This window comes from Camelus bactrianus, chromosome 25, assembly GCF_048773025.1.
Source record: "Camelus bactrianus isolate YW-2024 breed Bactrian camel chromosome 25, ASM4877302v1, whole genome shotgun sequence".
NCBI lineage: Eukaryota > Metazoa > Chordata > Mammalia > Artiodactyla > Camelidae > Camelus > Camelus bactrianus.
The window spans coordinates 6934287-6959938 of NC_133563.1; the positions used below are offsets into that span (position 1 = coordinate 6934287).

The 25652-nt window shown below is 43.1% G+C and overlaps 1 protein-coding gene and 1 non-coding gene across 3 annotated transcripts in view; one reads left to right on the forward strand and one right to left on the reverse strand.

Moving 5' to 3' along the window:
- MATN2 (matrilin 2) overlaps positions 1-25652 on the forward strand; it is a 119653-nt gene that overhangs the window by 55578 nt on the left and 38423 nt on the right. For both annotated transcript variants that reach the window (XM_074353221.1, XM_074353220.1), the window contains exons 5-6: positions 11934-12056; positions 22961-23083. In XM_074353221.1, the coding sequence (XP_074209322.1) occupies positions 11934-12056; positions 22961-23083 (246 nt within the window). The remainder of the gene's footprint in view (positions 1-11933; positions 12057-22960; positions 23084-25652) is intronic.
- TRNAG-ACC (transfer RNA glycine (anticodon ACC)) lies at positions 19916-19988 on the reverse strand. The gene has a single exon. It is a non-coding gene; the product is annotated as a tRNA-Gly (tRNA).

The following is a 25652-nucleotide window of genomic DNA, read 5'->3' on the forward strand; positions in this document are numbered from 1 at the left end:
TTCGCCAAGACCAACCTTCAAATGATTGATTTTCATTCCCCAAGTCACTCCCAACTGCTGTGATACTGCCATTGTACAGAATGACTGTGAGAGGGACTCTTAGGGGATGGCCCTCAAACACACATACACACACAGACACTGTCCCCACCATTTTCTATTCATACCCTACCTTTGCGGAGAGAGGAGGCAGACACAGCTGATTTATAGGTTCTTTGGGTGGAAATGGACCTTGGCTATCAGTTTTAGCTCCCTCTCCACTTAACCCAAGAATTCTATTTCTTCCTGGTGTCCCAGAGTGACGGTGCATGTCCAACCATCATCGCCCATCTGGGACCCTGGGTCGTTACAAAGCACCTGTATCCCTCCCTAGAGTGTGGCTCAGTGGTTGAGCTGAAATCCTACTCTCTGTAATTCCCACCTTTGATCCCATTTTTGCTATCTGAAGCCATATACTAAAAACTTTGTTTCCTTTCCCAAATAAATACAGAACGCCCTTTGATTATTGAAAAGTGTAACCCTCCCTCCTATTCATTTTCTCTTTTTCAGGGGAGGCATGAACACATCTTTAGATCTTTGGATTTGGGTCTCTTCACTGTCTAGATAGCCTTCTGGACACCAGTTAGTCAGTGTCTCAAAAGGTACCCTTTCATTTAAAGACTAGGTCAAGCACATTAAATAATCTTACCTTCAAAGTTTTGCCCATATGGACAGTTTGGAATGTCCTGGAGGCAACGTTGTGGATTCTTCTGTCCTCCAAAAAAGTCTTCCCAGCCAATACCACCATGAGATACATGCGAAAGTGTTATCATAGTGCAAAGCCCCTAGGGCTCAACAGAAGTTTATGTTCTTCCCGGGCCCCATTTACAAAAACAAGGGGAAAATCCACATAAAGTGCCTTCACATTCTATCCCCTTCCCCTTGAACTCTTTTCCCACTCAGAAGAAAGAACTTTATCTTGTTTTCTCTTCTTTCTTTATTTTTTTAAATAAAGAATTTTCCCCTTTCTTTGACTCCCTTCTAGAATATTTAGTCTATCTGGAAGAATAATGAAAATGCAACATTTTAGAAAACTTCACTTGGCAAGACAATGGAAACTTTCTTGTCCAGCTTTGTCATTTTTTCTCTCTCAGGAACTATACCAAATGCATTTTACAGCTTTCATTCTTCAGATATGTTCCTGACATTATTTTCCCAAGCAACTAGGTGATTTAGTAGCTTTTATATTAGAGTTTAATCAAGGGGCATAATCCAGAAAAAAAAAAAGTCGCATTATTAGGAAAAGAAAACTACAGCCAACATTACTCATGAATGTAGATACAAAAATTCTTAAAATCTTAGCAAATAGAATTTATATATATATTATATATAATCAGGACCAAATGGGGTTTATCATAAGAATGCAAGGTTGGTTTGGCTTAACAGTCAAAAATCAATCAATGTATGACATTATACTACACATAGAAAACCCTAAAGGTGCCATCAGAAAACTACTAGAGCTTATCAATGAATTCAGTAAAGCTGCAGGATACAAAATTAATATACAAGAATCTGTTACATTTCTATACACTAACAATGAACTATCAGAAAGAGAAATTTAGGAACAATCCCATTTACCATTGCATCAAAAAAATATGAAATATACCTAGGAATAAACCTACCTAAGGAGGTAAAAGACCTATACTCACAAAACTATAAGACGCTGATGAAAGAAATTGAAGATGACACAAACACATGGAAAGATATACTGGGTTCTTGGATTGGAAGAATTAATATTGTTAATATGATCATATTACCCAAAGCAATCTATAGATTCAATGCAATGAGTTGAATTAATCACTAAGGAAATACAAATTAAAGCCACAATAAGATACTATTATACTTCCACCAGATTGGATACATTTTAAAATATAAAACATGCCAATTATTGGCAAAGCTGGCAACAGAATTATTGTTTTGCCTGGCGGGAATGGAAAATGGTTCAACCACTTTGGAAAACAGTTTAGCAGCTTCTTACAAGGTTAAATGTGTACCTACCGTAATACCCAGCCATTCCACTTTTAGGTACTTACCCAAAAGAAATTAAAATTTATGTCCAAAGATTTGAACACAAATGTTTATAGCAGCTTCACTTATAATAACCCAAATCTGGAAACAAATTCAAACAAAGCTACAAACAAATTCACATCAGCAGGTGACTGGATAACAAATTGTGAGATATGCATACAATGTCATACTACTAGGCAATGCACAGAATGAACTATTGACACATGCAGGAAGCTGGACAAGTCTCAAAATAACCACATGGAATGAAAGAAACGAGATAAAAAAAAGAGTATGTACTGTAGGATTCCATTTATATATAATTTTAGAAAGTGGTAACTAATCTATGTGACAGTGATCAGCAGATTAGTGGTTGCCTAGGGCTGGGGGAGTGGAGGAGGCAGAGGAGGGATTACCAAGGGACACTAGGGAACCTTTGGGGGTTTGGAGGTGATGGATATGTTATCATCTTGATTATGGTGATGATATGCTGATATGTCAAATTTATCATATTCTATACTGTAACATGTATAGTTTATTATATGTCAAGTATTACTCAATGATATATATGTATGTATCAGAACAAGATGGTTTTGGAAGGTAAGTGGTGCTGAGTCAGAAGGCTGCAAGAGAAGAGATTGGCGAATGAGTCATGGAACAATCAGTTGAAGGTGTTGGAGAGGAGAGGGTTTTTCTAGCAAGTCAAAGAAGAGAAGAGAATGCAGGGCTTGTGTCTTTGGGGAATGCTAACTAGAACAGACTTCCTGTATCAAATAGTTTGTTGAGGGCATTAGCAGGGGATGAAGAAAGGAATGTAAGCTGGAACAAATTATGAAGTGATGTGATTCTCAAGATGACTTCCATCTATGGTCTTTGGTGGGTAGGGATGCTGAACACAGGGTGTCGAGGGGAAAACCACATTTTAGTGGATTGAGTCTGGCAGTGATAGATACATAGGAGTAGAATTAGGTGGAGCATCAAGGCAGAAATGCCATTCATTCATTCTTTCATTTATTCATTCAGTTCTTATTTTTTCCCCTCTATGGGCCAGGCAGTCTTAAGGAGTGTAGGAGAAAAGGGAGTGTTTCTCTTGTAAGTTTGAGACCCAGGAAACACACTCAGATCTTGGCTTCCCTTGTGCTCAGCACATACTGAGCAGAATATGGAAGATGCAATCAGTTTAAATCAATTCAGTGCATGTGTTTCTGGCGTCCATGGAATTAATTAGATCACAGCACTAATCCCAGAGAGGAGTTTATGACCTCAGATGGGGAATGGTGGATAAAGAGGTGTTAGTAGAATTGAAACTGATAAATAACTTCAGAGAGGAAACTTGGTTTTGAGGGAAAAGCAGTGAGTTCGGGCAAGAGCCCACACAAGTGGTTGGGTGCAGCTGGAAGTGAGGGTTAGAGTTCAAGGAAGACGCCTGGCTGGATGTGCTGGGTGGTGTGCTAACTGGCCCTGATATGGATGGAATCTTGGAGGGAGAAAGACAGTGTAGAGAGGGGAGGTCAAGGTCCGAGCCTCGGGCGGCCCCCAGTTAGCCGGCAGAGCAAGCGCGCAAGCGCGAGCAGACTGCGCACGCGCACACGAGCGGGCGGCCTTCAGCGGCGCGGTCGAGGGCCCTGGCCCGCGGTGCTGCTGAGCAGAAGCCGCGGGAATTCGGCTCTGGAGCCTCCTCTTAACCCCAGCTCCTGGGCCTGGGAACTCCAAGATCATTACTTGAGGTTTGCTCACCCTCTGGCTGTGCCAAGGCATAGGGTTAAAAAATAATAACAATACAGGAATCAAGGGTGAGTAGCGCCCCATGGGAGACTCGGGCTGACCAAACGTGAGTGGAGACTGCCAGTTGGGAAGGAATTGTTACTTATCTAGGGGAAGTGAGTGTGAACCTCATACAGCGTCTTCTCTGGTTTCGTATTTTCACCAGCACCTAGACAGTGGTTCTCAAAGTGTGGTCCCCAGACAGCTGCCTCCGCTTTGCGGGGAAACTCGTTCGGAAGGCAAACTCCCAGGCTCTACCCCAGACCTACTGAACCAGGGACTGGAGGGGTGCGGCCTGGGAGCGTCTGCTTTAACAAGCCCTCCAGCGGATTATGATCTAAGCTCAAGTTTGAAAACCACTGACCTAGCTGTTTTAAACTAGATCTCTCCCTGGGAGATTCCCCTCCGCAGGGAGTTCGTATTAAAAACATGATGGTGTGACCGCCCGTTTGGAAATTGCCAAGCCCTCTGCAAGACAACGGCATTATTCGTTTATTTATTATTTTGATCAACCTCATTCGGTCAGATTTACTTATGTTTTCAGGCTTTATATGGGAGATCCCCCCTCCCGTTTTTTTCTCTTCTTGAAGGAAAACCAAAATCTTGCTAGTGATTGGGAGACTTGGTTGAAAAAGAATGAAACTCTTGGGGGAGAGGAGGATGCAAGGTCAGCTGGAGTTTGCCTGGAAGGACAGGTTTGTTTTTCTGGGTGACTTTGGGTTGGTTTTGTTTCTTCCAGTGTAAAAGCACAAGGCTGATGACTCACATTTACTGTTGAAAGTCTTTAAATCCAAACTGCAGCTGTCAAAATAAGATGAGGGCTTTCAGACATGATGGTAAAAGCGGGGGATGGTCCCCAAAATGCAGGCTTGGGTTTTGCTGGGTTTTGCCTGCTTTTGTCCTAACTCCAAGCGTGCTTTTCAGTTGAAGCAGGCAAAACTCCCGTTATTTCCCAGTTGAGTGAAATAACAGCTCTAATAATACATTTCTCTTCTCTCTCGCTGTGATAGGTAATTTCTGATTTCTACCTCTCGGGCTAAATAACAACAGGGGCCGTAAAAAAAATAGAGCGTGTCATTAAAGGTGTTCATTTTGCTTTTACTCCAAAGGAGAGATTAAACCGTCACTGGTGTCAACAGTGTGCAGTGTGGCTGGTCTAAACTTTTGAAAAGTCAGTAAAAACCCTCTGATTTTGCCCAGGATGATGTCAGCCACAGCAGCCGCAGTCTTTGTCCCGTGCTCCTCGTCCAATGTAACCAGATGAAAGTTTTCCAAGTTCTCTGGGCCGAGGCGCTGGGCCAGGGCTTCAGGATCACACATGACGGAAGGCACTTAAATCTCGGGTGCCTCTGAGCCTCAGGGGATATGCTGGGGAGGGATTTATTTGTGCACAGCCCTGGGGCTCTTAGTTATCAAATCCTTGCTGATTTATTTCACTTGGGAAGACTGAGCAGCTGTAATTAACATCCCTCCCCAAATTCTCCAGGAAATGAGAGGAGCAAGCAGATTTTGCTGTCAGCTGTGTGCTAACATCTGCCCTCTGGCAGGGCACTGTTTGAGTTTGTTGAGCTCTTTTGTTATAAAATTCAAAATTGCCTGGTTTATTGTGTTGGATCAATTCAGCATAGAACTCACAAACCAAAACTTAGTCACAGATACCTTGACGTCGTTGAAAGAAAGCTGAATCTAGTGGTCATATGTGGGGGGTTTCGGAGGCACCCAATAAAGTGGTATTATATTAGAATTGTGACTTAGGCAAAATTTGGTTGGGGTCCACCTCTCCTCCATATTTAACTAGACCTGCACCACCAAGACGTTTCTTTACCCCAGTCTGGGAAAGAAGGAGGCTAATATCTGTGAGTACCTACCTACCATCTGTCAGGTGCTTTATCATCTATATTATCTCATTTAACTTTGCGATAAGATGTTTTCTCCACTTAATTGCTTAACCTCTATGAAAATTCAATCTCATAGAAATCACTTATGTGAAGTCACATAAGTCACCTCACTGAAGCCAGGTCTGGCTCCAAAGGCAGGATTCTTTTCATTCTATCCGATTGCGTCCCTTATACTCTCCCTGAAGAAACATAACTGCCCTTAATCTCCTCCAGGGCTCAATTCCCTTGATCCCTACTTTTTCATATTACCTCCCTCAGGTCCTTGTGTAAAATAATCTTCTTTGTGAAACCAGCTTCTGACCGCACTAATTAAAATAGAAGCTCCCTTCCCTCCACACTCCCAGCTCCCCTTTCCTACTTAGTTTTGTTCCCCAGCACTTAGAAGCTCTAACATAATATATAGTGTCACCTGTTTGTTATTTATGTCTGGCCCCTATCCGTGGTGTGCTGGTGAATGTTCGACAACCAGCTCTCCAGGGAGAAAAGCTCCGGTTTGTGATGTTCACCAGTTCCCGTGGTGTCAATACTACCACCGTGACTGATTCCAGGTGACCCACTTGGCCTTGCTGAACGCAGAGCTGGGAAGAGTTGAGCACGGTCTGTCGTGTGAGTCAGTAGGAGCCGGCTCCCCACATGAGTATCAGCTCCATGGGGACAGGGATCGATTGAATTTTTTGGATCTATTTTTTTCTCTGTCGTTTTCCCAGCACTTTGAACAGTTTGATGAGTGAATGAATGAATGAATTCAGTCATTTAAATATATTTTAAAAAATTGATCAGATGCCAGACACCATGCTAGATATTTAAGCTAGAGGGCTAAACAGAACAAGCACTGCCCTCCCATCACAGGGGGAGGAGATGTTAGGTTATCAGTTGGAAATTAAGTGTTAAATTCTAACTGTGGAAAGGGAAACTATGACCTCTAACAGGGAGTGATCAGATAAGAGTACTCCCCCACCTACCCAGCCCCGCCGCCCCCGCCCTGAGCACTCCAGCCTGGCGACTGTCTGGTCAAATCAACAGATGTCACTCAGCACCTGCTGTGTGAAGTGCGTGGTATCACACAGGCACCCTGAGGAACACTTATCCTGTCCCTCTCAGAGCTTGTAGCCTGGGTGAGACTGATGAGAGAGCAACCCCTGACAGCCCTGTATTTCAGGGATTGGATCCATTCGTCCATTCACGAGTACTTGCTGAGCACCTGCCAGGCGCCATGCTGGGTACCAGCAGTGCCGCAGACAGCAAGGCAGCCAGTTCCTTAGCTGTCCTGACAATTCTGTTATCCGCAGCTGAGGGCTGGCTGCCTGATGTCACTGTACTCTTCTGGTATAGGAGTATCTCTTGCTGGGGACGAGGAGAGGTACAGAGACTCGGGAGGAGTTTTGTTCACATCTCACTCATCTTCCCAGGACCCCATTGCTGATGGAGATAGTTTTAGGATTCTAGGAACATCCCTGTTGGGAGGCAGGGGGTATGGGTCTTTGTCACTGTTCATTCAGATGAACATTATGGGGCACCAACTCCATGCCCTAGGACGCTGGGGAATCAAAACTGAGTCAGACCAGCTCACATTCCAGTGGGGCAGACAGACCTGTGATCAGGTCCTTTTAATCAGTGTGTAAGTGCTCTAGTGGAGCCATGGGTATAGTGCTAGAGGAGCCCAGGGGAAGGAGACTCTTAAGTCCAGCCAACCTGGAGAAGGCTTCCTGGAGGAGGTGACATTGGACTGAAGTCAGTAGCCATGAGTGGGGGTCACAAGGTAGAGAAAGCTTGGAAGGGTAATGGGAATTCTGAACCCAGTGCTTCTCCCATCCCCCACAGTTTTATCACCCTTCAGTGCAATCCTTCCAAGCTGTGAGAAAAAGAAGTGCTGTTTTTCTTAGGAGTTAAGGGATCATCCAAAAACATCTGTATTTGTTTCCAATGGAAGTGACCACTGCCAGAAAAACAGCAAAATTGTTTTGTCAGAACCTAGTCCATATTTATTCCTTTGTCTTTGTTTGATTAAATTAATCCCTCAATGGTTTCCTTTGGGACGGTACAGATCACTAGGGGCCATAAATCCCCAGAGATGCTCTAAAAGCAGTATGAGAGGCCTGCGGCCAGCTGGCAGGCCTGCTGTTTGTGGGAGCGCCCTTCTGGAACGTGAGCCGTGATCCCCCTGTTCCTACCACACTTCACACCCTCACGTTGTGTCCGGGGTCTTTCAGCCACTTGGAGAGGGGACCAGGGACAGCAGAAATGATGAGATTTGTTTGAAAGAGGACTCTGAGCCTGGCAGATCCAGTTGATAAAGGGGGAGGCTGAGACCTGCCTCTGGGCGCCTTCCCCTCCGGTGATTGTGAGGACTTTTTAGCCTACAGGTCGGGTGACTCAAACCTGGATGCACACTGGAGTCATCTGGCGGCTTTAACAAAGGCTACTGCCTGCATCCCACCTCCTGCTGTTAAGGCGAGTTGGATGGCCTGAGCATCAGAAGGTCCCCAGATGGTTCCGATGGGCAGCCGAGGTGGTGCACTGATGCTCTGGTGTACGGAACCTTGCAGTGATTCATAGCTGTTCTGTCCTGGAAGGAATAAGCATCTCCTTGCCTCTCTACCTACCCCGTGGGGGGACATCTTGGGGAAAAAAAAAAAAAGGTTACTGCATCAAGGTCCTGGTTCATTGCTTTTAAAATGCTACTTTCAAAGGAGTTCTTTTGTAACTTGCTGATTTTTTTTATAATAAAAGCTCTTGTTAGAAAATTCAAAAACATCATTATAAATAAGAGGAAAAAATTACTTATACTCCCACCACTCCTTCGTAACCACTTTTAGGCAGGGTTCCTGCTGGACACAGAGAGGAGGCAGAGCAGCAGCGGAGGCTAAGATGGGGGACCCAGGTGGAGAAGCTCCCGCCCCTCACCTGCAGAGATGAGCTTGGGATCTGGCGGCGGCGGGGGTGGGGGGGGTAGTTCATTCCAGTGTACTGCGGTGTCATTTTCTAGCCAGAGTACCCTGACATGCACTGATAGCCAGTGGATGAAGCCAAAATCTCCAAAGAACATTTGGAGGTCCTCATGTCAAGAGGTTAATATTCCCATCAGTGTGCAAGCAAACCAAAGCTACTTTGGCGTGAAACTCAGAAAGCTATTACTGTTCCCAAACAAAGCCGTGATGTTCACTTATCTGTGCTAGAAATTCTTTAAATTTCCCAGAGCTAAAAATAAAAAACCTGTGATGCAACCAGCATTATCCTTCCAAAGCACAGCTCAGGTGACATGGCCCAGCGCCCTTTTTAAGGCTTTTACCTGGAGTGGTCCCCACTGCCTGCTGAAGGGAGCACAGACCACACAGCCTGCTTTCAGGCCCTCTACCATCTGGTGTCAGTTGTCCTTCTGATGCTCCCTCCGGCTATTTGCCTTGGAATTCCCGGAGTGGGATTCAGCTCCCACGCCTGTCCTGCTTTCCTCCATTTCTGCACATTTACTGTCACTCCTCCCCCAGCCCAGGGGCCACTTCCCTTCCTCTGTTCTCCCGCTGGATCCAGCCTGGGCTGGCAGTGACCCATCCCCGTCCTGAACTTCCATTGTATTGGCAGCACCTCTCTTAGGGGTTTCTATCATGTTCTGTTTTGTATTTTCGTTATTTAGTGTGCATCTGATGGCTGCTCTGGCCTCTCCAGTCCTCAGATGGGGCTAGTTTGCTCTACTTGAGGGAGCATCTTTGCTCTCACTGTTCTTTCCATCAGAAACACTCTTGTATATATTTAAAGTTATACTTGACATCTCATGTTATTCTAGTTTGAGGTGTACAACACAGTAATCCAATATTTTTATACATTATGAAATAATCACCACGGTAAGTCCAGTTACCATCTGTTACCACACAGAGTTATTACAGTATTACTGACTGTTTTCCCTATGTGTGCAGTACATCCCCAGGACTTACTTATTTTATAGCTGGAGTTTTGTACCTCCTAATCCCCTTCTATTTCATCCATACCCACCTCATCCTCTCTGGCAGCCACTTTCCGTATCTACGAGTCTGTTTCTGCTTTGTTATGTTTATTCATTTTTTTTTAAGATTCCACATGTAAGTGAGAACATATGGTATTTGTCTTTCTCTGTCTGACTTATTTCACTTAGCATAACACCGTCAAGGTCCATCCATGTCACAAAGGCAAAAGCTCACTTTTTATGGCTGAGTAATATTCCACTGATTATATGTAGCACATCTTCTTTATCCAGTCATCTGTCGGTAGACACTTAGGTTGCTTCCATATTTTGGCTATTGTAAATAATGCTGCAGTGAACATAGGGGTGCAGATATCTTTTTGAATTAGTGTTTTTGTTTTCTTTGGATAAATTCCACTTCTGGGTTTTTATCAGAAACGCTCTCCCTAGAATATCACATTACTAACTCCTAGAATACAAGCTGCATGATGGCAGGAGCTCCTTTGTCTGTTTGGGTCAGCACTGCATCCACAGTGCCTGGGACAAAGTAGGTGCTTCATTGATTGAATAAATGAAGAGTATCCGATGATTCAGATTTTTCTTAGATCTCTGTATTAGGCTTGTAACTAACAGTAAATTTTGTCATTCTTTAATTATTCACTATAATTTTTGCATGAACTGAAGTTTTTTTTTCTGGTTATTGCTAATTTTCTTATGTCTAGATTCATGAGAAAGCTAAATTCCAATTTTCCAACTGGAAAGCCAAGATAGAAATATCCTGGTAAGAGAGGAATTTGCATCTATAATTTTTCATCTACTTTGTTGATTTGGGAGTGCAAATAATTCTTTTAGCATTTTAAAACCAGAATCCTTATTTGTGAAATCTTAGACTTAAGTGTTTTTTAATCTTATGATGTAGCTTTTCTTTAATGTAATGCATCTAATAGAATTGACGAATACATCAGCTTTTATCTTTTTATCAATCTGGTATTTTATATTTATCTAAAAGCGTAATAAACTATAAAACCCAAAGACCTAGGAGATTACATTGAAGTGTAGCCATTTGATTCAGGGATTAATCAAGCTTTCTAATAAATTGAGTTTTTACCACAGCTGTCATAGTGATAACTTTTAACTAGAGGGGAAAAAAATTTAATATATTCAGTCCCTTTAATGCTCTCTGATTTTCTCCAGCTTTAATGGTAATGTAACCAGAAGAGCTAGTCATAAAACCAAGCCATTCTCTTTGCTGAAAAATCATCTTGTTTCTTCAAAGAAGAGACTGAGTTGATGATGGACTGAAAATGCCTTTAACCTTTTTGTCTTCTGATACATTCTTAGTTCCACGGCAGTAAATGCATTCCTGTGAATGTAGTCTTACGTTGCATTTGAATAAATGATCAGGGCTCTGCATTTTGTGGACACCTTATAAATATCTGAGCAAAATAGGACTGTTAATAGCCATACATTCATTTGTCCCTACTAATCTTTGTTACTTCCACCTACCCACCTTTGGCTTCCCATTTTCCTCATTTATTTCTGGGATGAACAAATAGAGCAAAAAGAGGATTTTCAAAGGTCCTCCTGATAGAGAAATGGAATGAGGAAAAAGTGTGTCCAAAGAGATGGATGCAGACTCGGGAGTCTGGGGCTCTTCTCGACCTGCCGCGTTTCTGGTGGAGCAGCCGGTCTTTTCCACTGCGCTCTCTCATCTTCCCCATCTGCAAAGTGTCAGCGACAGTGCCGCGTTATCTCGGTGTAAATCGGAGAGGCTCTGATTACAAAGTCTTTTAGTTCTCAGAGAGCAGGAACGGTACTTGACGCAGACCAGCCCACATGCCTGCTCCTGATAACTTCCTGTCCTCAAGAACCATCCAGATGTTTTCAGAACACTTTCATTGACATGGGGTAAATTCAAATTGATGTTTATTTAAAATTATTTAGTGCATTTAATGGAGATGAATAATTCCAACTTCGAAAAATATGGGGTTTTATTTTATTGAAGTATAGTCAATTTACAATGTGTTAATTTCTGGCGTACAGCATACTGATGTGTTTGAAAAGTATGTTCTTATTTGTTCATAGAAACTCACTCCCATGTTAACAGTGTGACCTCAGGGTGGGCGGACTGCAGGTATGGGGATTATAAGCGGCTTTTGTTTTTTCCACTATGATCCTATAACTCTTTCAGTGTTTTTAAGTTATTTTAACAAGTGCTATAGAGTTGCTTTTTGATGGCCCTGTGTTGAGGGTCACCTCCTTCAGAGCCGTATTCTAACAGTCCGGCTTTGCCCCAGTCCAGGATCTGTGTGCGGTGGAGGACCATGGCTGTGAGCAGCTCTGCGTGAACCTGCTGGGCTCCTTTGTCTGCCAGTGCTACAGCGGCTACAGCCTGGCCGAGGATGGGAAAAGGTGTGTGGGTGAGTATTCCGTCCAGCCTTGCTTGTTGAGGAAGCACACGTTAAGCTAGTAAGGAAGGAGGGGGTGGCCCCCAAGTATCCAATTGCCCTCCTTTGAGTTTCAACAGAGTGTTTGAAGTTCCCTGGGCTAGCTGTCAGTCAAAATTTGAACTTGAAAGACTTCATTTATGGCTGAGGTTAGCATTTTCTCATTCTGGGTCCTCAGCAAAAGGCTGATTATAATATGATAGTCTACGTAAAGATAATTATCCAATACTGATTCTCTTGGAAAGGACTGGGCAGATTTTCTTTCAGTTTGGAGGGTATGTTTGCGATGGCCTGACGTCAGCGTAGCTCGTGTGTTGTACGTGAAGTTCATCCGGTGGTGGGCGAGGCTGCTGAGACATAGGCAGCCTTCCTAAGGACAGATCTGCTGCTCGGTGGCAGGTTCCCATGACCACCACCAGGTATACGAGCCCAGCTGTGGGTAGTAAGACACCATGGTCAGAGAAAACAAACAGCAGCCTCAAACGCTGGCCCCAGGTCAGAAGTCTCGGGCAGTGCTTGGAACTGAGGGCACCGACTTGCAGTCAGCTGAGTGACATCCCACTTAGGTGACTCCACATTGCATGGGCCAGTGAGAGGGAGCAGGGTGGCATCTGATTTCTTCAGTGATGGATAATGGTTCTCCTCAGCACCTGAAGGGCGGGCCAGCAAATCCCCAGTATGCATGTGGTACCTCCCAGTTTGTCTACAAAGCTCTTTAAACTTGCATAACCTTAGAGGGAGGGTAATAGCTCAGTGGTAGAGCATATGCTTAGCATGCATTAGGTCCTGGGTTCAATCCCCAGTACACCATTTCAAAAAAGCAAAAAACTTGTGCAACCTCACTCATCTTTCCACCAGCAAACAGTGCCTGGCAAATAGTAGGTGTTCAATAACCTGAGCTGGATACTTATGAGGCAGAAAATCTGGAAGGAAAAGGACTTGACTGACATAGGACCTGGAACCTACATTTTCTTTTTTTTTCAGGGGACCTGTTAGGCCTTGCTTCCCACAAACAGTGAATAATTAATTTTTTGCATGTAGAACTTACATTCTGCTTCTAAGCTAAGGATGTGGAAGGAAAAAGTGGTAAAATAAGGGTAGTTAGTGGCCTGTCCTTTGCAGGTGTTGATGAGGATAAAATGGGTTGGTTGGTTTGTTTTAAAACACTGATGGAGATGAAAACCACCCTCATCAGTAGTCCACAAATAGAGCTGGTCTCCTACTCCTTAGAGCTGTTTTTTTCCCCTTATTCTGTTGAGGGTGATTCCGTGATAGGTGGCAGGGCACCGCATCAACTAACACTGGCAAAAAAAGAAGCTGGAAATACCAGCTTTTTTTTTTTTTCGCTTCATTAATTTTTATTATGCAAGTAATCTATTTTCATTGAGGGACATAAACAGATGAGAAAATCACTACTAATAGCTTGTTGTATTTTCTGCCAGATCTTTCCCCATATAAGTATCTACTTTAGAACATTTTGTTCATGTTTAACAAAATGAGGTGGCACTCTCTGTTTTGTTTCGCATGTATATTTTTCCCTTACCAATTGTTAAATGGGTAGAAACTTTGGGTGCCATTGGGTCAGAAGGAAATCAGGCCATTGGAAGTAAGAGGCCAGTGGATGAGCCTCAGGAACCAGGATGAACGTGCCTTGTTAATTAGAGTGAGGGAAGGAACAAGGAGGGCCCGGTGCTTGTGTGAGTGACAGGGAGGAGATGGGGCCATGGCTAGGGCAGGAGGCCTGCTTTGGCCCTTGGGAAACTGGAGGGCAGTGAGGAGCCCAGTTCTCTGGGTGTTGCCAAATAATTGCCTAATGGTCATATGTAATAGAAAGCCTTTGAGTCTAAGGGTTTTGCTGTAACTTCTGGGGTCTGACATTTACTGAAGAGCAACAAGCATGAGAGTAGATGCCACGGTTGCCAGGGAGCTGTTGTGGGCTGTGTTTGTTAGAGATGGGCATTTCTCCGGCCGCTGCTGTCAGCGTCTGGTCAAACGTCTGTCTTTCCTTGGAGACGGGTCCAAGCAGAAGAATGGGAGAATGGGAGAGACTGTGTGTGACCCCAGCCTCATCCATTGGATGTTCTCATTTTCACCCTCTTCAACCAAGTGCCTGACCTCTTAAAGGCTGGGAGTGAGACGGTGAAGTGGTGGTGGACCTTGTTGCCAGTTGCCTTGGTTAGGGAGACTGAATACATTTTCAGGTCACTTGCTGCTTGATGGGGCTGTGCTGAGTGCAAAGCAAATGATGGCGATCATAGATGCTACAGAAGGTCAGAGAAGTGGGACATCCTCATGACTAGGATGGGGAAGAACGGGGTGAGGAAGGAAGGGTAGCAACTGGATGGGTGTCCAAAGCAAGGCGAGACATGCAGGACGGTGACGATGGAGAGGTAGCAATGATCTCAAAGTCTGAGGGCTAAGACCAGGCTTGGAGGCCAGGTGGAGAGCTGGTAAGTCAGAGAGAGACTGTCACAGTGAGAACGCCAAGTTGAAAGCTAAACCAGCAGCCCAGTCTGAAGATATCCATCAGAAGGGACTTGTCAAAGATGACGACTCCAGGTATCAGACTTAAAGCAGGAGATTTTGAGGAGAAACAAAGGCTCGTAGGGACTCTGAAAGCATTCCATTAGCCCCTGGTCTGGGTGGACAGGGAAAAAACTTCATGAGCCGAAAACCAAACAAACAAACAAAAAAGCAGAGAGAAGCTTATAAAACTAAATATAGATCTCAGCATTAACAGCTGAACAAAGAAAGGAATTAAAACATTTTAATTAAAAAATCATGAGTGGATGATAATGTGTGTAGAAATGGAATGAATGAATATGGGGACCGTAATCCCAGTTAATCCAGGAGGATCCCAGTTTATGGCTGTTGGCTCAGTTCTCAATAGCACTCTCACTTTCAGGGAGGCTCTGGTTTGGACGATAAGTTCTGGAATCACCCTAGTTAAGGCCAGTCTGACAAACAGTTGAGGAGATCAGCTCTGTTAAAGCAGAGAATTCCTGCAGGTGTGAAGCAGGAGATGAAGTTGAAGATACCAGGTGGAACCAAAGTGATCAGAGCTTTGAAAACAGGCTAAAGAGTCTGGACTTTATCTCTGACAAAGAGACACTAAAGGGTTTCTAACTGGGACTGATAAATGCAAAACCTCATTTTAGGAAAGTTAATCTTGTGGCGAAGGATGGGTTCCAGGAGGAAGGTGGGGAGGGATGGAAAGACCAGTTAGGAGATTATAAACATCCTCTGGTGACAGGTGACAGGAGCCAGGATTTGAGTAGGACTGTAGAAATGGAGAGAGAAGGAGTGAGGGATGAAAGAAATGCTATAAATCGAGAGGAGAAGGAAAACCACAACTGACCCCTGGGTTTGAGCTTCTGTGACTCTGAGAGTGAAAGCAACAGTGATGAAATTCCAGAGCAGAGGGAACAGATTTTTTAAAAAGATAATGAGTAGCTTTAGACCAGATGGGTTGGAATTGGGGATGAGGCACCAACAAGGACACGTGGAGAGGGAGCAGAAAGCAGTACTAACTCCACGAGGAGGGTGTGGCACCAGTGATGCAGGCAGGAGGTAGCACAGTCCATTTCCTTCTGAATTTTAATTTCCATTTCAAGTGTTCATTTGTGTGTTGGTTTTGAAAGCATCTGGACCTTCAGTACAGTAAGACCTGGGCTCAAATCCCAGTTCTGCTACTTGCTAGTCATGGGTCATTTTATTTCTGAGCCTTGGTTTTCTCATCTATAATGTAGAGTAATAATACCTACATCATGGAGTTTGTGGAATTAAATAAGATAAAGAGTAGCGTTCCTAAGACACATTAGGCAATTGTTACTATTATTATTATTATTACAACACATTATTATCATCATCATTTCCTGGGTTCCATGAAGTGTGGAGCTGGGGGAGAGTGAAGGCCTGAGCTGTAGGCACATGCAGGGAGCAGGAGGGAGACAGACGGGCAGGAAGAGTGTCTGTGAAGGAACAGCCTAAGGTGGGGGTGGAGGAGTTGGGGAGAGGGGGTCGAGAGAATCAGAAGCTATGAAATATGATGGGAAGGAGAATTTCTAGGCCAGGTCAGTATTAGTGTCATGCCCCAGCGAGGCCAGATGGAACAGAACTTAAGAGAAGGAGCCATCGAGTTGAGTCATGGATTCATCTCAGCCAACATTTCCAGACTCCCTGCCAGGCACTCTCTGGGCATTAGGGACACAGACATGACCAGGAGGCCATTGATAATGATCAAGAGGGAGGGGGTAAAGGGTAGATTTAAAGGGGCTAGGGGGTCAGAAAGTGGGGACAGCAAGTCTAAGCTCTTTACTAAAAGAAGTTTGGTAGAAATTCATGACCAGCTACTGATGAATGGATGCACTGGGAATACTTTGACTCATCCCCGAATTATGACTGTGACCTGCATGAAAATTCAGTTCTTAGCCAGATTCAGGACTTTTTAGACAACATTTCCACACTTCTGAGTTAGTGGAATGTTAGAGTCCCATTTCCCCAACTGCTCATTTCACTCTGGATACTGAATTTATTTCAACTTCCAGGTGGTCAAGGGTGGATTACTGACTAAGATCCTCACTTTGCTTTAGTTGAGTCCTGGTATTTATAATCCATCAGCTTCCACTAAAGCTGTGTCAATGTCCATCCCAAACTGTACATTTTCAAAGACCATTTACGTCTGTCCCTGAGGGTGAATTTTCTGCCGTACTTGCTCACCTGATGTTCACTGACTGCCTTGTCTTTTGGGGTAACTTTGGTCCTCTTTGCATCTTATCCACCCAAGCAGATTGTAAACCCTTAGGGGCAGAAGCCAATTCCTGTACTTTTCATCTTTCACAGGGTAGATTTGCAAAATGTTTTTCTTGAATCATTGACTGAGGTGGAGTGATCACGATCTCAAGCATTCACTTCCTTGATTGGTTTTTAAACTACAAAATCAGTTTTTGCTTATTAAAAAAAAAAAATCAGAGGACCAATGTATGTAAAATCAAAACCTGAAAGACATTCCTCCTCAATTTCAATTCCTGGAGATAATCACCACTAAGGCTTGGCTTCTCTTTCCTGCCTTTCTTCCAAGATGTCCTACCATCTCAAGATGCTGTTTGATTGTCATTGCCATCCAGGGTTTAGCACAATGCCTGATGCATAGTAATTGCCGAGTAAATGATTATGGAACAACTGAATGGCATTAAGTTATCTCTTTACTCCCCAATTCAACCTTATCTGATTAGGGAGGCAGTGTGATAAAAATATAATCTACATTTATGGAATGTTACTAAGTCCTAGGACCTGTTTGAAATATTTTATTTTATTTTTTTAATGGAGGTCCTGGGGATTGAACCCAGGACCTTGTGCATGCTAAGCATGTGCTCTACGACTGAGCTATATCCCTCCCGCCATTTGAAATATTTTACACATAATTGCAACAACGCTTTGAGGTAGGTACTGTTGTTATCCACATTTTATAGGTCTCTTGACCTCTCTGTTTCAGTGGCTTCATCTGTAAATTGAGGATAACAATAATACCTACCTCTAAGGGTTGTTGTGAGGGTGAGGTGAGCTAATGTATGTGAAACACTTGGAACAGAACTATACATGGACAATTGATAAATACTAGTTGAATCTGAATTTCTCTATCCTTTGTGAATTTTTGTCATATGAATGTTTGCATTTAATAATACATCAAACATACGGTACATTTAAAAAATCATATTGAGGTCCATACCCAGAATGATAGTGGCACATAGCATGGGGATTTAGCCTGGTGTTACTGCTGCTTTCAAAGCTTTCTTCCTATATTCTCCCATATTAAGTACCCTCCGTGCAGAGGGAATGGATGATATTTAAGCTGGCAACAAGGGATGGGAGGATCAGTTTTTATATGGAAAGGTCAGATTTTTAATTGGTCAGCTTATTCCTCACGACTGAAGCATAACCTCCCCCAGCCCCCAATATAAGAATTTCTCCCTGTATTAGTTTGCCAGGGCTGCCATAACGAAATATCACAGAGTGAGTGGTTTAAGCAATAGAAATTTATTTTCTCACAGTTCCGGAGGCTGGAAGTCCAAGGTCAGGGTGTCAGCAGGGTTGGTTTCTTCTGAGTCTTCTGTCCTTGGCTTGCTGCCTCTGCATATGGTCTTTGTTCTGTTCTCGTGCATTCGTGGGGCCTCTTTGTGTATCCAAATTTCCACTTCATACAAGGACGCCAGTCACATTGGATTAGGACCCACCCTAATGACCTCATTTTAACTTAATCACCTCTTTAAAGGTCCTGTCTTCAAATGCAGTCACATTCTGACCTGTTAGGAACTAGGATTTCAACAATTGAGTTTAGGGTCAGGGAGACACAATTCAGCCCAGAGCATTTCCCTGTGTTATTAAAATATGTATAACTGAGTCACTTTGCTGTACACCCGAAACTAACACTGTGAATCAACTACACTTCAATAAAAATAAAATAAAATAAAATAAATCTATAGGAAACTCTCTGAGTTTTAAAATCCTGCATAAAGAAACCCCACCGTGCCCTGGGTAAGAGAGGCTTTGTGAATCTGACTCTGTGAGTGTATCTTACATATACTCAACAAGTAAATTGATTCTACCATTTCTCTAAATGAAAAGTTTGGTTTTTCTTACTCTGTCATCAACAAACATTAAAACCCAAATGCTTCTCTTTAAAATATCCGGTTTCTACCAAGGACCTTCTCTTGTGGACTGATCCCTGCTGAGAAACCTTGGAATGTGACCAAATTGTCAATGAGACTTTATTATTAAATGTGTTTTATTATTATTTATTTATATTTATTACTACTTATATTATTATTTTATTATTTAATTTATTATTATTAAATTTATTCAGTCTTATGCTTTATTACCTTGCACCAAATATAGTTTATCTGTGGAGACAGCTAAGCGATTTCTCACGTTTTAGGCTGAACACAGCAAGATTGGCTTCAGATTCTGAGATCTTAGCACTTTGTGATCTGGAGGGCTGAAGAGCTACTGCCAGGGAATTACTCTTTCTGTTTGTAGAGTGTAGAATTTCAGGCACAACGACCAAGAAAGATGAAGTAGTTGAGGACTTGGAACAACAGAGGCATCTCTGAGGTACACGCAAAAGTCCCCGCCGTACACCTGCCCTCTAAACTTGGCCTCTCTTTTTACAAGTACAGTTCTGCAACCAAGGAAGTTAGGCGAAGAACTCAAAACTTGCTGCAAAGGATGTCAGAGATGGACTGGAACTCTCTCACCCTTAGAAAGCTTTTAGGTTCATGTGCCCGGAACTGGGATTGTCCAGCGTGTGACGATGTACTGATGGCCTCACTGCTGTCCCCAGCTCCCTGGCAGTGAGCCAGTGGCCGGCCTTCAAATCAAAATGGGATTTGACACCTTTGGGTTTTATGGGCCTCAGTTGTGGAACCCAGGAATGCTGGAATCGTGCCTTGCCAATCTCTTCTCTCCCCTTCTCTTCCTCAGAGAGCTGTGCACACAAAAAACAAACCCAGCATGAGAATCGAAGTCCAGAAGAAGCCTTCTTATTCTGTAAGATTGGCTGATTGAGGGAAAATGTCGTTCAAAGAGTAGGATCATAAAAAAAAAGCATCTCCAAACCTACCTTAAGCATTTTAATTTTCTTTAAAACACATAAACGTACTTTTAATAAAAATTACCTTTAATTACACTTTCAGAAATTACTAATTTTAAGTTCATTTAAAGTATATATGATTTTTAAAATAATTGGTGTCCACTTTTTTTTATGGAGTCATTTTTAAATTTTTATTTCTTTATTTTTTTTGAGGGAAGGTAATTAGTTTTTTTTGCTTATTTAATGGAGGTGCTGGGGATTGAACCCAGGACCTCCTGCATGGTAAGCACACACTCTACCACTGAGCTATACCCTCCCCCAACCGAAAATATATGATTTTTAAAAATATTTCTTGCATAAATTGTACCCATAATGTGTTATCTGTGATTTTCAATTTTGATTTCTTTAAACTGGAGCAAGAATTTGAAGACTTCTATAAAGCAGTCTAAGGGCAGAATCTATAAAGTTTGGTGAAACTGCCCCCAGTCCTTCCCGTGTTTCATCTGTGCCTGTTTCTAGAGCAATTTTGCTTAACAGATTGCCTTCAGCTTTCCAAAGCTTTCAGTTTAGTTTTTATTTTAAAAAATTCAGTTCATTTTAGTTCTTGCTTATATCGAGTTGCTTTTTATACTATTTAAATTAATTATAATAACATGTATAAACGGCATATAGAGGTCTGGAAACAAAAACAACTTTGACTCTTTTTAACAGCAGGTTTCAAATTTTAACATGCATCAGAATCCCTGGAGAGCTTGTCAAAACACAGCTTCCTGGGCCCTGTGCACAGAGTTTCTGATTCAGTAGGTCTACGGTGGGGCCTGAGAATTTGCATTACTAATAAGCTCTCAAGGGATGATGGTTGCAGCTGCTTCACCAGCAGACTTAGAGACCTGATGCTTTATAAGCGTACAGTCAGTTAGTAGGAAAAGCACATGGGCACCCTAGAGCGCAAGTGTTGCATCAAGGCTGTTTATAAGTATGCAACCGGGCCGACTCGAGAAGTGCACAGATGTTCTAAAGCACAGGTGTTCCAACTGCCTTGAGCATTTAGCATATTCTGGGCAACAGGTCCCATATTTTCAGAAGGAATGAAAAGCAGTGATTGATCAGGAGTTGGTTAAGTGGAGGTCAGTTAAAAGAGTTTCTTCACTGCAACTTTATTAACACCTGATCCAACATTGGATGCCTTGTTCTAGAGCATTCTGGAAAAAAAGTGAAGTTGGAGTATATGGCTTAGAATTTAGTCTAAGCAAAGCTTCTAGTCTCTTCCCAGTCTAATATGAGGCCAGAGTGCTCAGGTGTCTCTCTGTGGGACAGAGATGGCTGGGCCCAGAGATTACACCCCATGGTGTATATAAGAGGAAGTTCAAGAAAGAGGTAGAGTCTGAGTTCCTTCCTTTTAGGTACAGCTACCTCCCTACTCATCTTTGGGGGTGTCATCAATGTCCTGGAACTTGGCAGTCAGATAGATTAGCAGCTCTTCTCTTTGGAAGGGATACTGACAAGTGGGTGGCCTCACGTGGGACTGGCTGAATGACGGGGTTGGAGATTTTCATTGGGGGTTGGAGATTTTCAAGATGGTAGATCAGGCCCAGCATGAGGAGGTGGGAGGTGGGGAGTGCCTCCTGCTAACACAGGCTAGTGTGGCCCACAGCATGGCCCACTCCTGTGACATGCAGACTGGGGCACGTGCCAGGGCTCGGTATCCTTGACCTCTGTGCCCTCAGTGTCCTCAGTTATTTGTTTAGTGATACATTGGTTCTTGAAAGATGAGCCATTCACTTTTAGAAGGATTTGGGGCTAGCGCAATATTTATGTTATGACTCAACTCCAGCAACTGGCTCATGTCCATGACATTCAGATCCTGAGACTGTGTGAATGTACTGTTCCCACCAAAGTGGCTTCTGTATTAAACCCACAAATTATCAGGCTCTATTAGAACTCTTTAGGGAATGAATTTACAAAAAATGATACTTATAACAGAAATTTAATGAAGCCTGGCAGCAAAAGAATCAACACAACACACGTTATTACCCTTTACAAATCTTTAGCTTTTCTTTTTGTGTCTTGATTACTATCTTAATATGTCATTATCTTCTCAATGCATAGTTTTGCTTTTTGAAGTTGTGTATGTGTATTAATTTGCAGGTTCCATTTCCTTGTTATTATTTACAAATTTTTGATATTAAAATATCCTAAAACATTATATAGAGGGAAACATTTTTTTTAAGAAAAAAAATCACCCATAATTCTACCATCTTAATAACAGCAAGCATTCTTATTTCTAATTTTCAGGCATTGTCATAGAACTCTCTTTTACCTGGATTTAATGACTGTAAATATACAACTTTCAGATCTGCTTTTTTCACCATATTATATTTGTCTTTTTATTGACAATTTTGTTAGAATTATAATGGTAACAAACTACATAATGCCTAAAACTGAACTCCTAATCTTCCCCAACAAAACCCACTCTACCCGCATCTCCCCATCCCTGAGCCAGCCTTAATCCCTCTCTTTCCCTCGCCTCACATCTGATCCAACAGGAATTCTATTGGCCCCACTTTCAACATAAACCTGCTGTATTAGTTTCCTCAGGCTGTATTGTTACTAAACCATTTATCCTTATTAAATATTCACCTTATTTTCCAGACTTTTTTTTACTGTTTTACTTTATTTTACTTATTTTTTGATTAATGGAGATACCAGGGATTGAACCCGGGACCTCGAGTATGCTAAGCACGCACTCTGCCTCTGAGCTATACCCCCCAACCACCCTCCAGAATTTTTTGTCATTGTAAATAATACTGCTATAAATAGCTTATTCCAATAGTTAATTTCCTCCTTTTTTCAGTTATTGCTTTGGTCACATTTCCCAAGTGAACATTATCAAATGTCCTTCCAGAAGAATTTTTATCAGTTTATCAGGCCTCCCACTGTTAATAACTCTGTTTTCACGCTGCCTTGCCACCATTGGATTTTATCTTGTCTTTACTTTTGTAGCTTAATAATTGTAAATGTGCCTTGTGGTTTCTCTGATTTGCATTTCTTTAACTTTTAAATACAGTTGTTCCTGTGTTCTTTAGTATCTTCTGATACGAATCGTCTGATCCAGGCTCCTGATTTTTGGGTGGAGGAGGGGAAGGCCCTAGATTCACATTTATTTATCCATGCTCTTTTTGGGGCAACAGTATGAATCCTTACTTATATTTGTTACAAGTATGCTTCCATACTGCTATGCCCCTTACCTCTTTGTGTTCCTACTCATTCTGTGTTTTAATCTCCACAGCTGTGGACTACTGTGCCACGGAAGACCACGGATGCGAACATGAGTGTGTAAATGCCGATGGCTCCTACTTTTGCCGGTGCCCCAAAGGATTTGCTCTTAACTCAGATAAAAAGACATGCACAAGTAAGTTACACGAGATACACAAAAATTTTTTTGCTGCTATTATAATAAGCACTGCAGCCATGGAAATCTCCCAGGTGTATACATCTTCCAAATACAGGACTATGTGCTGGGGTGGGAGTGGGGGTCTTATACCTTCTGCCCTATTCTTTCTTTGTCAGGCCTTTCTTAACTTGTCCTGAGACGTAGCCCACTCCATCTCCAAGCCACCCTTCACAGCATCTGGTGAAGTATGTATCTTTACTTAGAGACCACACGTGGGAGGGTTTCTCCAGCATCTGCTGAGCGCGCTGACAATCAGACCCTCTTACTTCATGCTGGCTCAGCCGGGCTGTGCCCACCAGTATTTACAGGGCTTAAGAAATACTTTCATTGAAGCTTTGTGGCTTGTGGGCTTCAGCTCTGACTCCACACAAGGACAGGAAAAATCGCTGAGCCGAAAGGAGTTGACTGGTTTCTCCTGGGTGGGGGAGGGCAATCTGCAGAGAACACCTCATTTTTGTTTTTGTTTTTTAATGTTTGGCCTGTTTAGCTCTGTTTGATTTTAACTATACACGTACAAATCAGAATTAATTTGAGTTTTGCACATCTGACTATGACAACGTATAAATGGAGGGTGGTCATTAGTTTGGCAAAATGATTCTAAAAGCATTCTTTTAAATGTAAAGATGTGTCAGAACACTTAAGGGATTGTGTATGGATTATTACCATCCTATAGAGAGGTTCACTTGAGAAAAGCTTGTTTTTAAAGTATTAGGGCCCAGCATTTTCATTATTTTTTTTTTTACTTTATTACAGTGTTTTGTTTTGTTGGGGTGGGTAATTAGGTTTATTTATTTTAATGGATATACTGGGGATTGAACCCAAGACCTCGTGCAGGCTAAGCATGCACTCTACCACTGAGCTATAGCTTCCCCAAGGCCCAGCATTTTTAAAAAGTGAAGCTTAATAACAATTTAGAATAAATCACCTCTGAAACATACATCAGTGAGAAAATAGGACTTCATAAAAAGTTTGTATACTCCCAGACTTTCCAAATACAACTATTACATAAAGCAGGATATGCCTGTCCAGTTTTTAAAAAGTATTCCCCCCGCCGAACTCCTAAAACATAAACTTGCTCTTCAGTCCCTAAATATTAATAGTTTACAAACACCAGTGCTGGCGGCAGGGGTGGAGTAGGGAACTGTAAGGGACACAGGAGGTCAGAACATGCATTTCTGGAGCCCAAACCACATGCTGATAGCAGTGAATAAGGCCAGGTCCTTCCTGGAGAAGATCTTGGCTGAGTATTAATGGCAGAGCTGTCATTCATCAGGCAAAGAGGGGTGAGATGGAGGTAACCAGGAAGAGGGAAGATGTGCAGAGATATCAGCCAGACTCATCTCCTCACCTGGCACAAGACTGGTGTACGGTTGTTCATTGCAAGAATAAGTGAATTTGTGAATGGACCGTTCTGTTCCTAGTCTCCCTTCCCTTCTGGATATTCTGAGTTATAAACCAGCAGGCTGGGCTGTGGCAGTGTTTGGGGAGTTGTGGTTGCTGGGCTGATGAGTCAGTTCTCCCCATCAAAGGGGAGGCCACGTGCTGCCGGGCAGCCTCGGCCTCTGTTCAAATCCCTGCTCATCTGCTTTTTTGCTGGATGAGCTTGGGCAAGTTATTTATGCCTCAGTTTCCTCAGTTTTAACCGGGTAGATCATACTGCCTACTTCATAGTGTTGTCTTGAAGACTAAATGAGAGGATTCATAAAAACCATTTAACAAATCACCTGGTGCCAAGCAAATTCTTTTAAGGGATGACACTGGCTTCAAAGACTTTAAATGGGTATTTATTGAGCATATACCACATGCCTGAGTTAAGTTTAATAGTGCACAAAAAATTCAAGACTTGGCCCCCACCTTCCACCAGAGGCTGGTTGGGAACACGAGCCACACAGAGCAGCTCAGTCATCTGCAAGGTGTTACAGGACTGAAGGCTCACAGTGTGATATGTACGAGTGAAGGGAAGGAGGAGACCAGCTGGACCAGAAGAGGTGCGGCTGCTACCACCACCCTGGGATGAGGCCTGGAGGAACACACATCTTCTAGCTAGGCTCCTTCCTGCCTCTGCAGAACTCCCTCCCTGGCCAGGGTTACCTGACTTCCACCCCCAACCGCAGTTCCCAGAGCCTCACCATCACCCCCGTACTGTGCTCAGCCTGTCCCCTATCCCAGAATCTCATGGGATGTGGAGGATTACATGCCCCAGGATTGTGCAAACAAGGGGACCCTGGAAGGAGACCCTGGAAGCAGAGCAGGGGGATGGGGAGAGGAGTTCTGGCTGAAACTCAGAAGAGGGACTGGTCCAGCTGTGAGGTCTCACTGACTCGGCTCAGAGACCCATAGTTCAGCTGTCTTCAGGCCTGTTGGAGTCAAGACCCAGAAGCGGGTCACCCCATGCGTGGGCAGAGAAGAGTGTGGGGCAGTCCAAAGGGTCTGGGCAAACAGCATCTGGGAGATGTGTCCTCTAGAAGAGCCCCCTTCCTACTGTGCTGGGGGCAGGGCAGGGAGCCAGACCTGGGGAGAAGCCTGG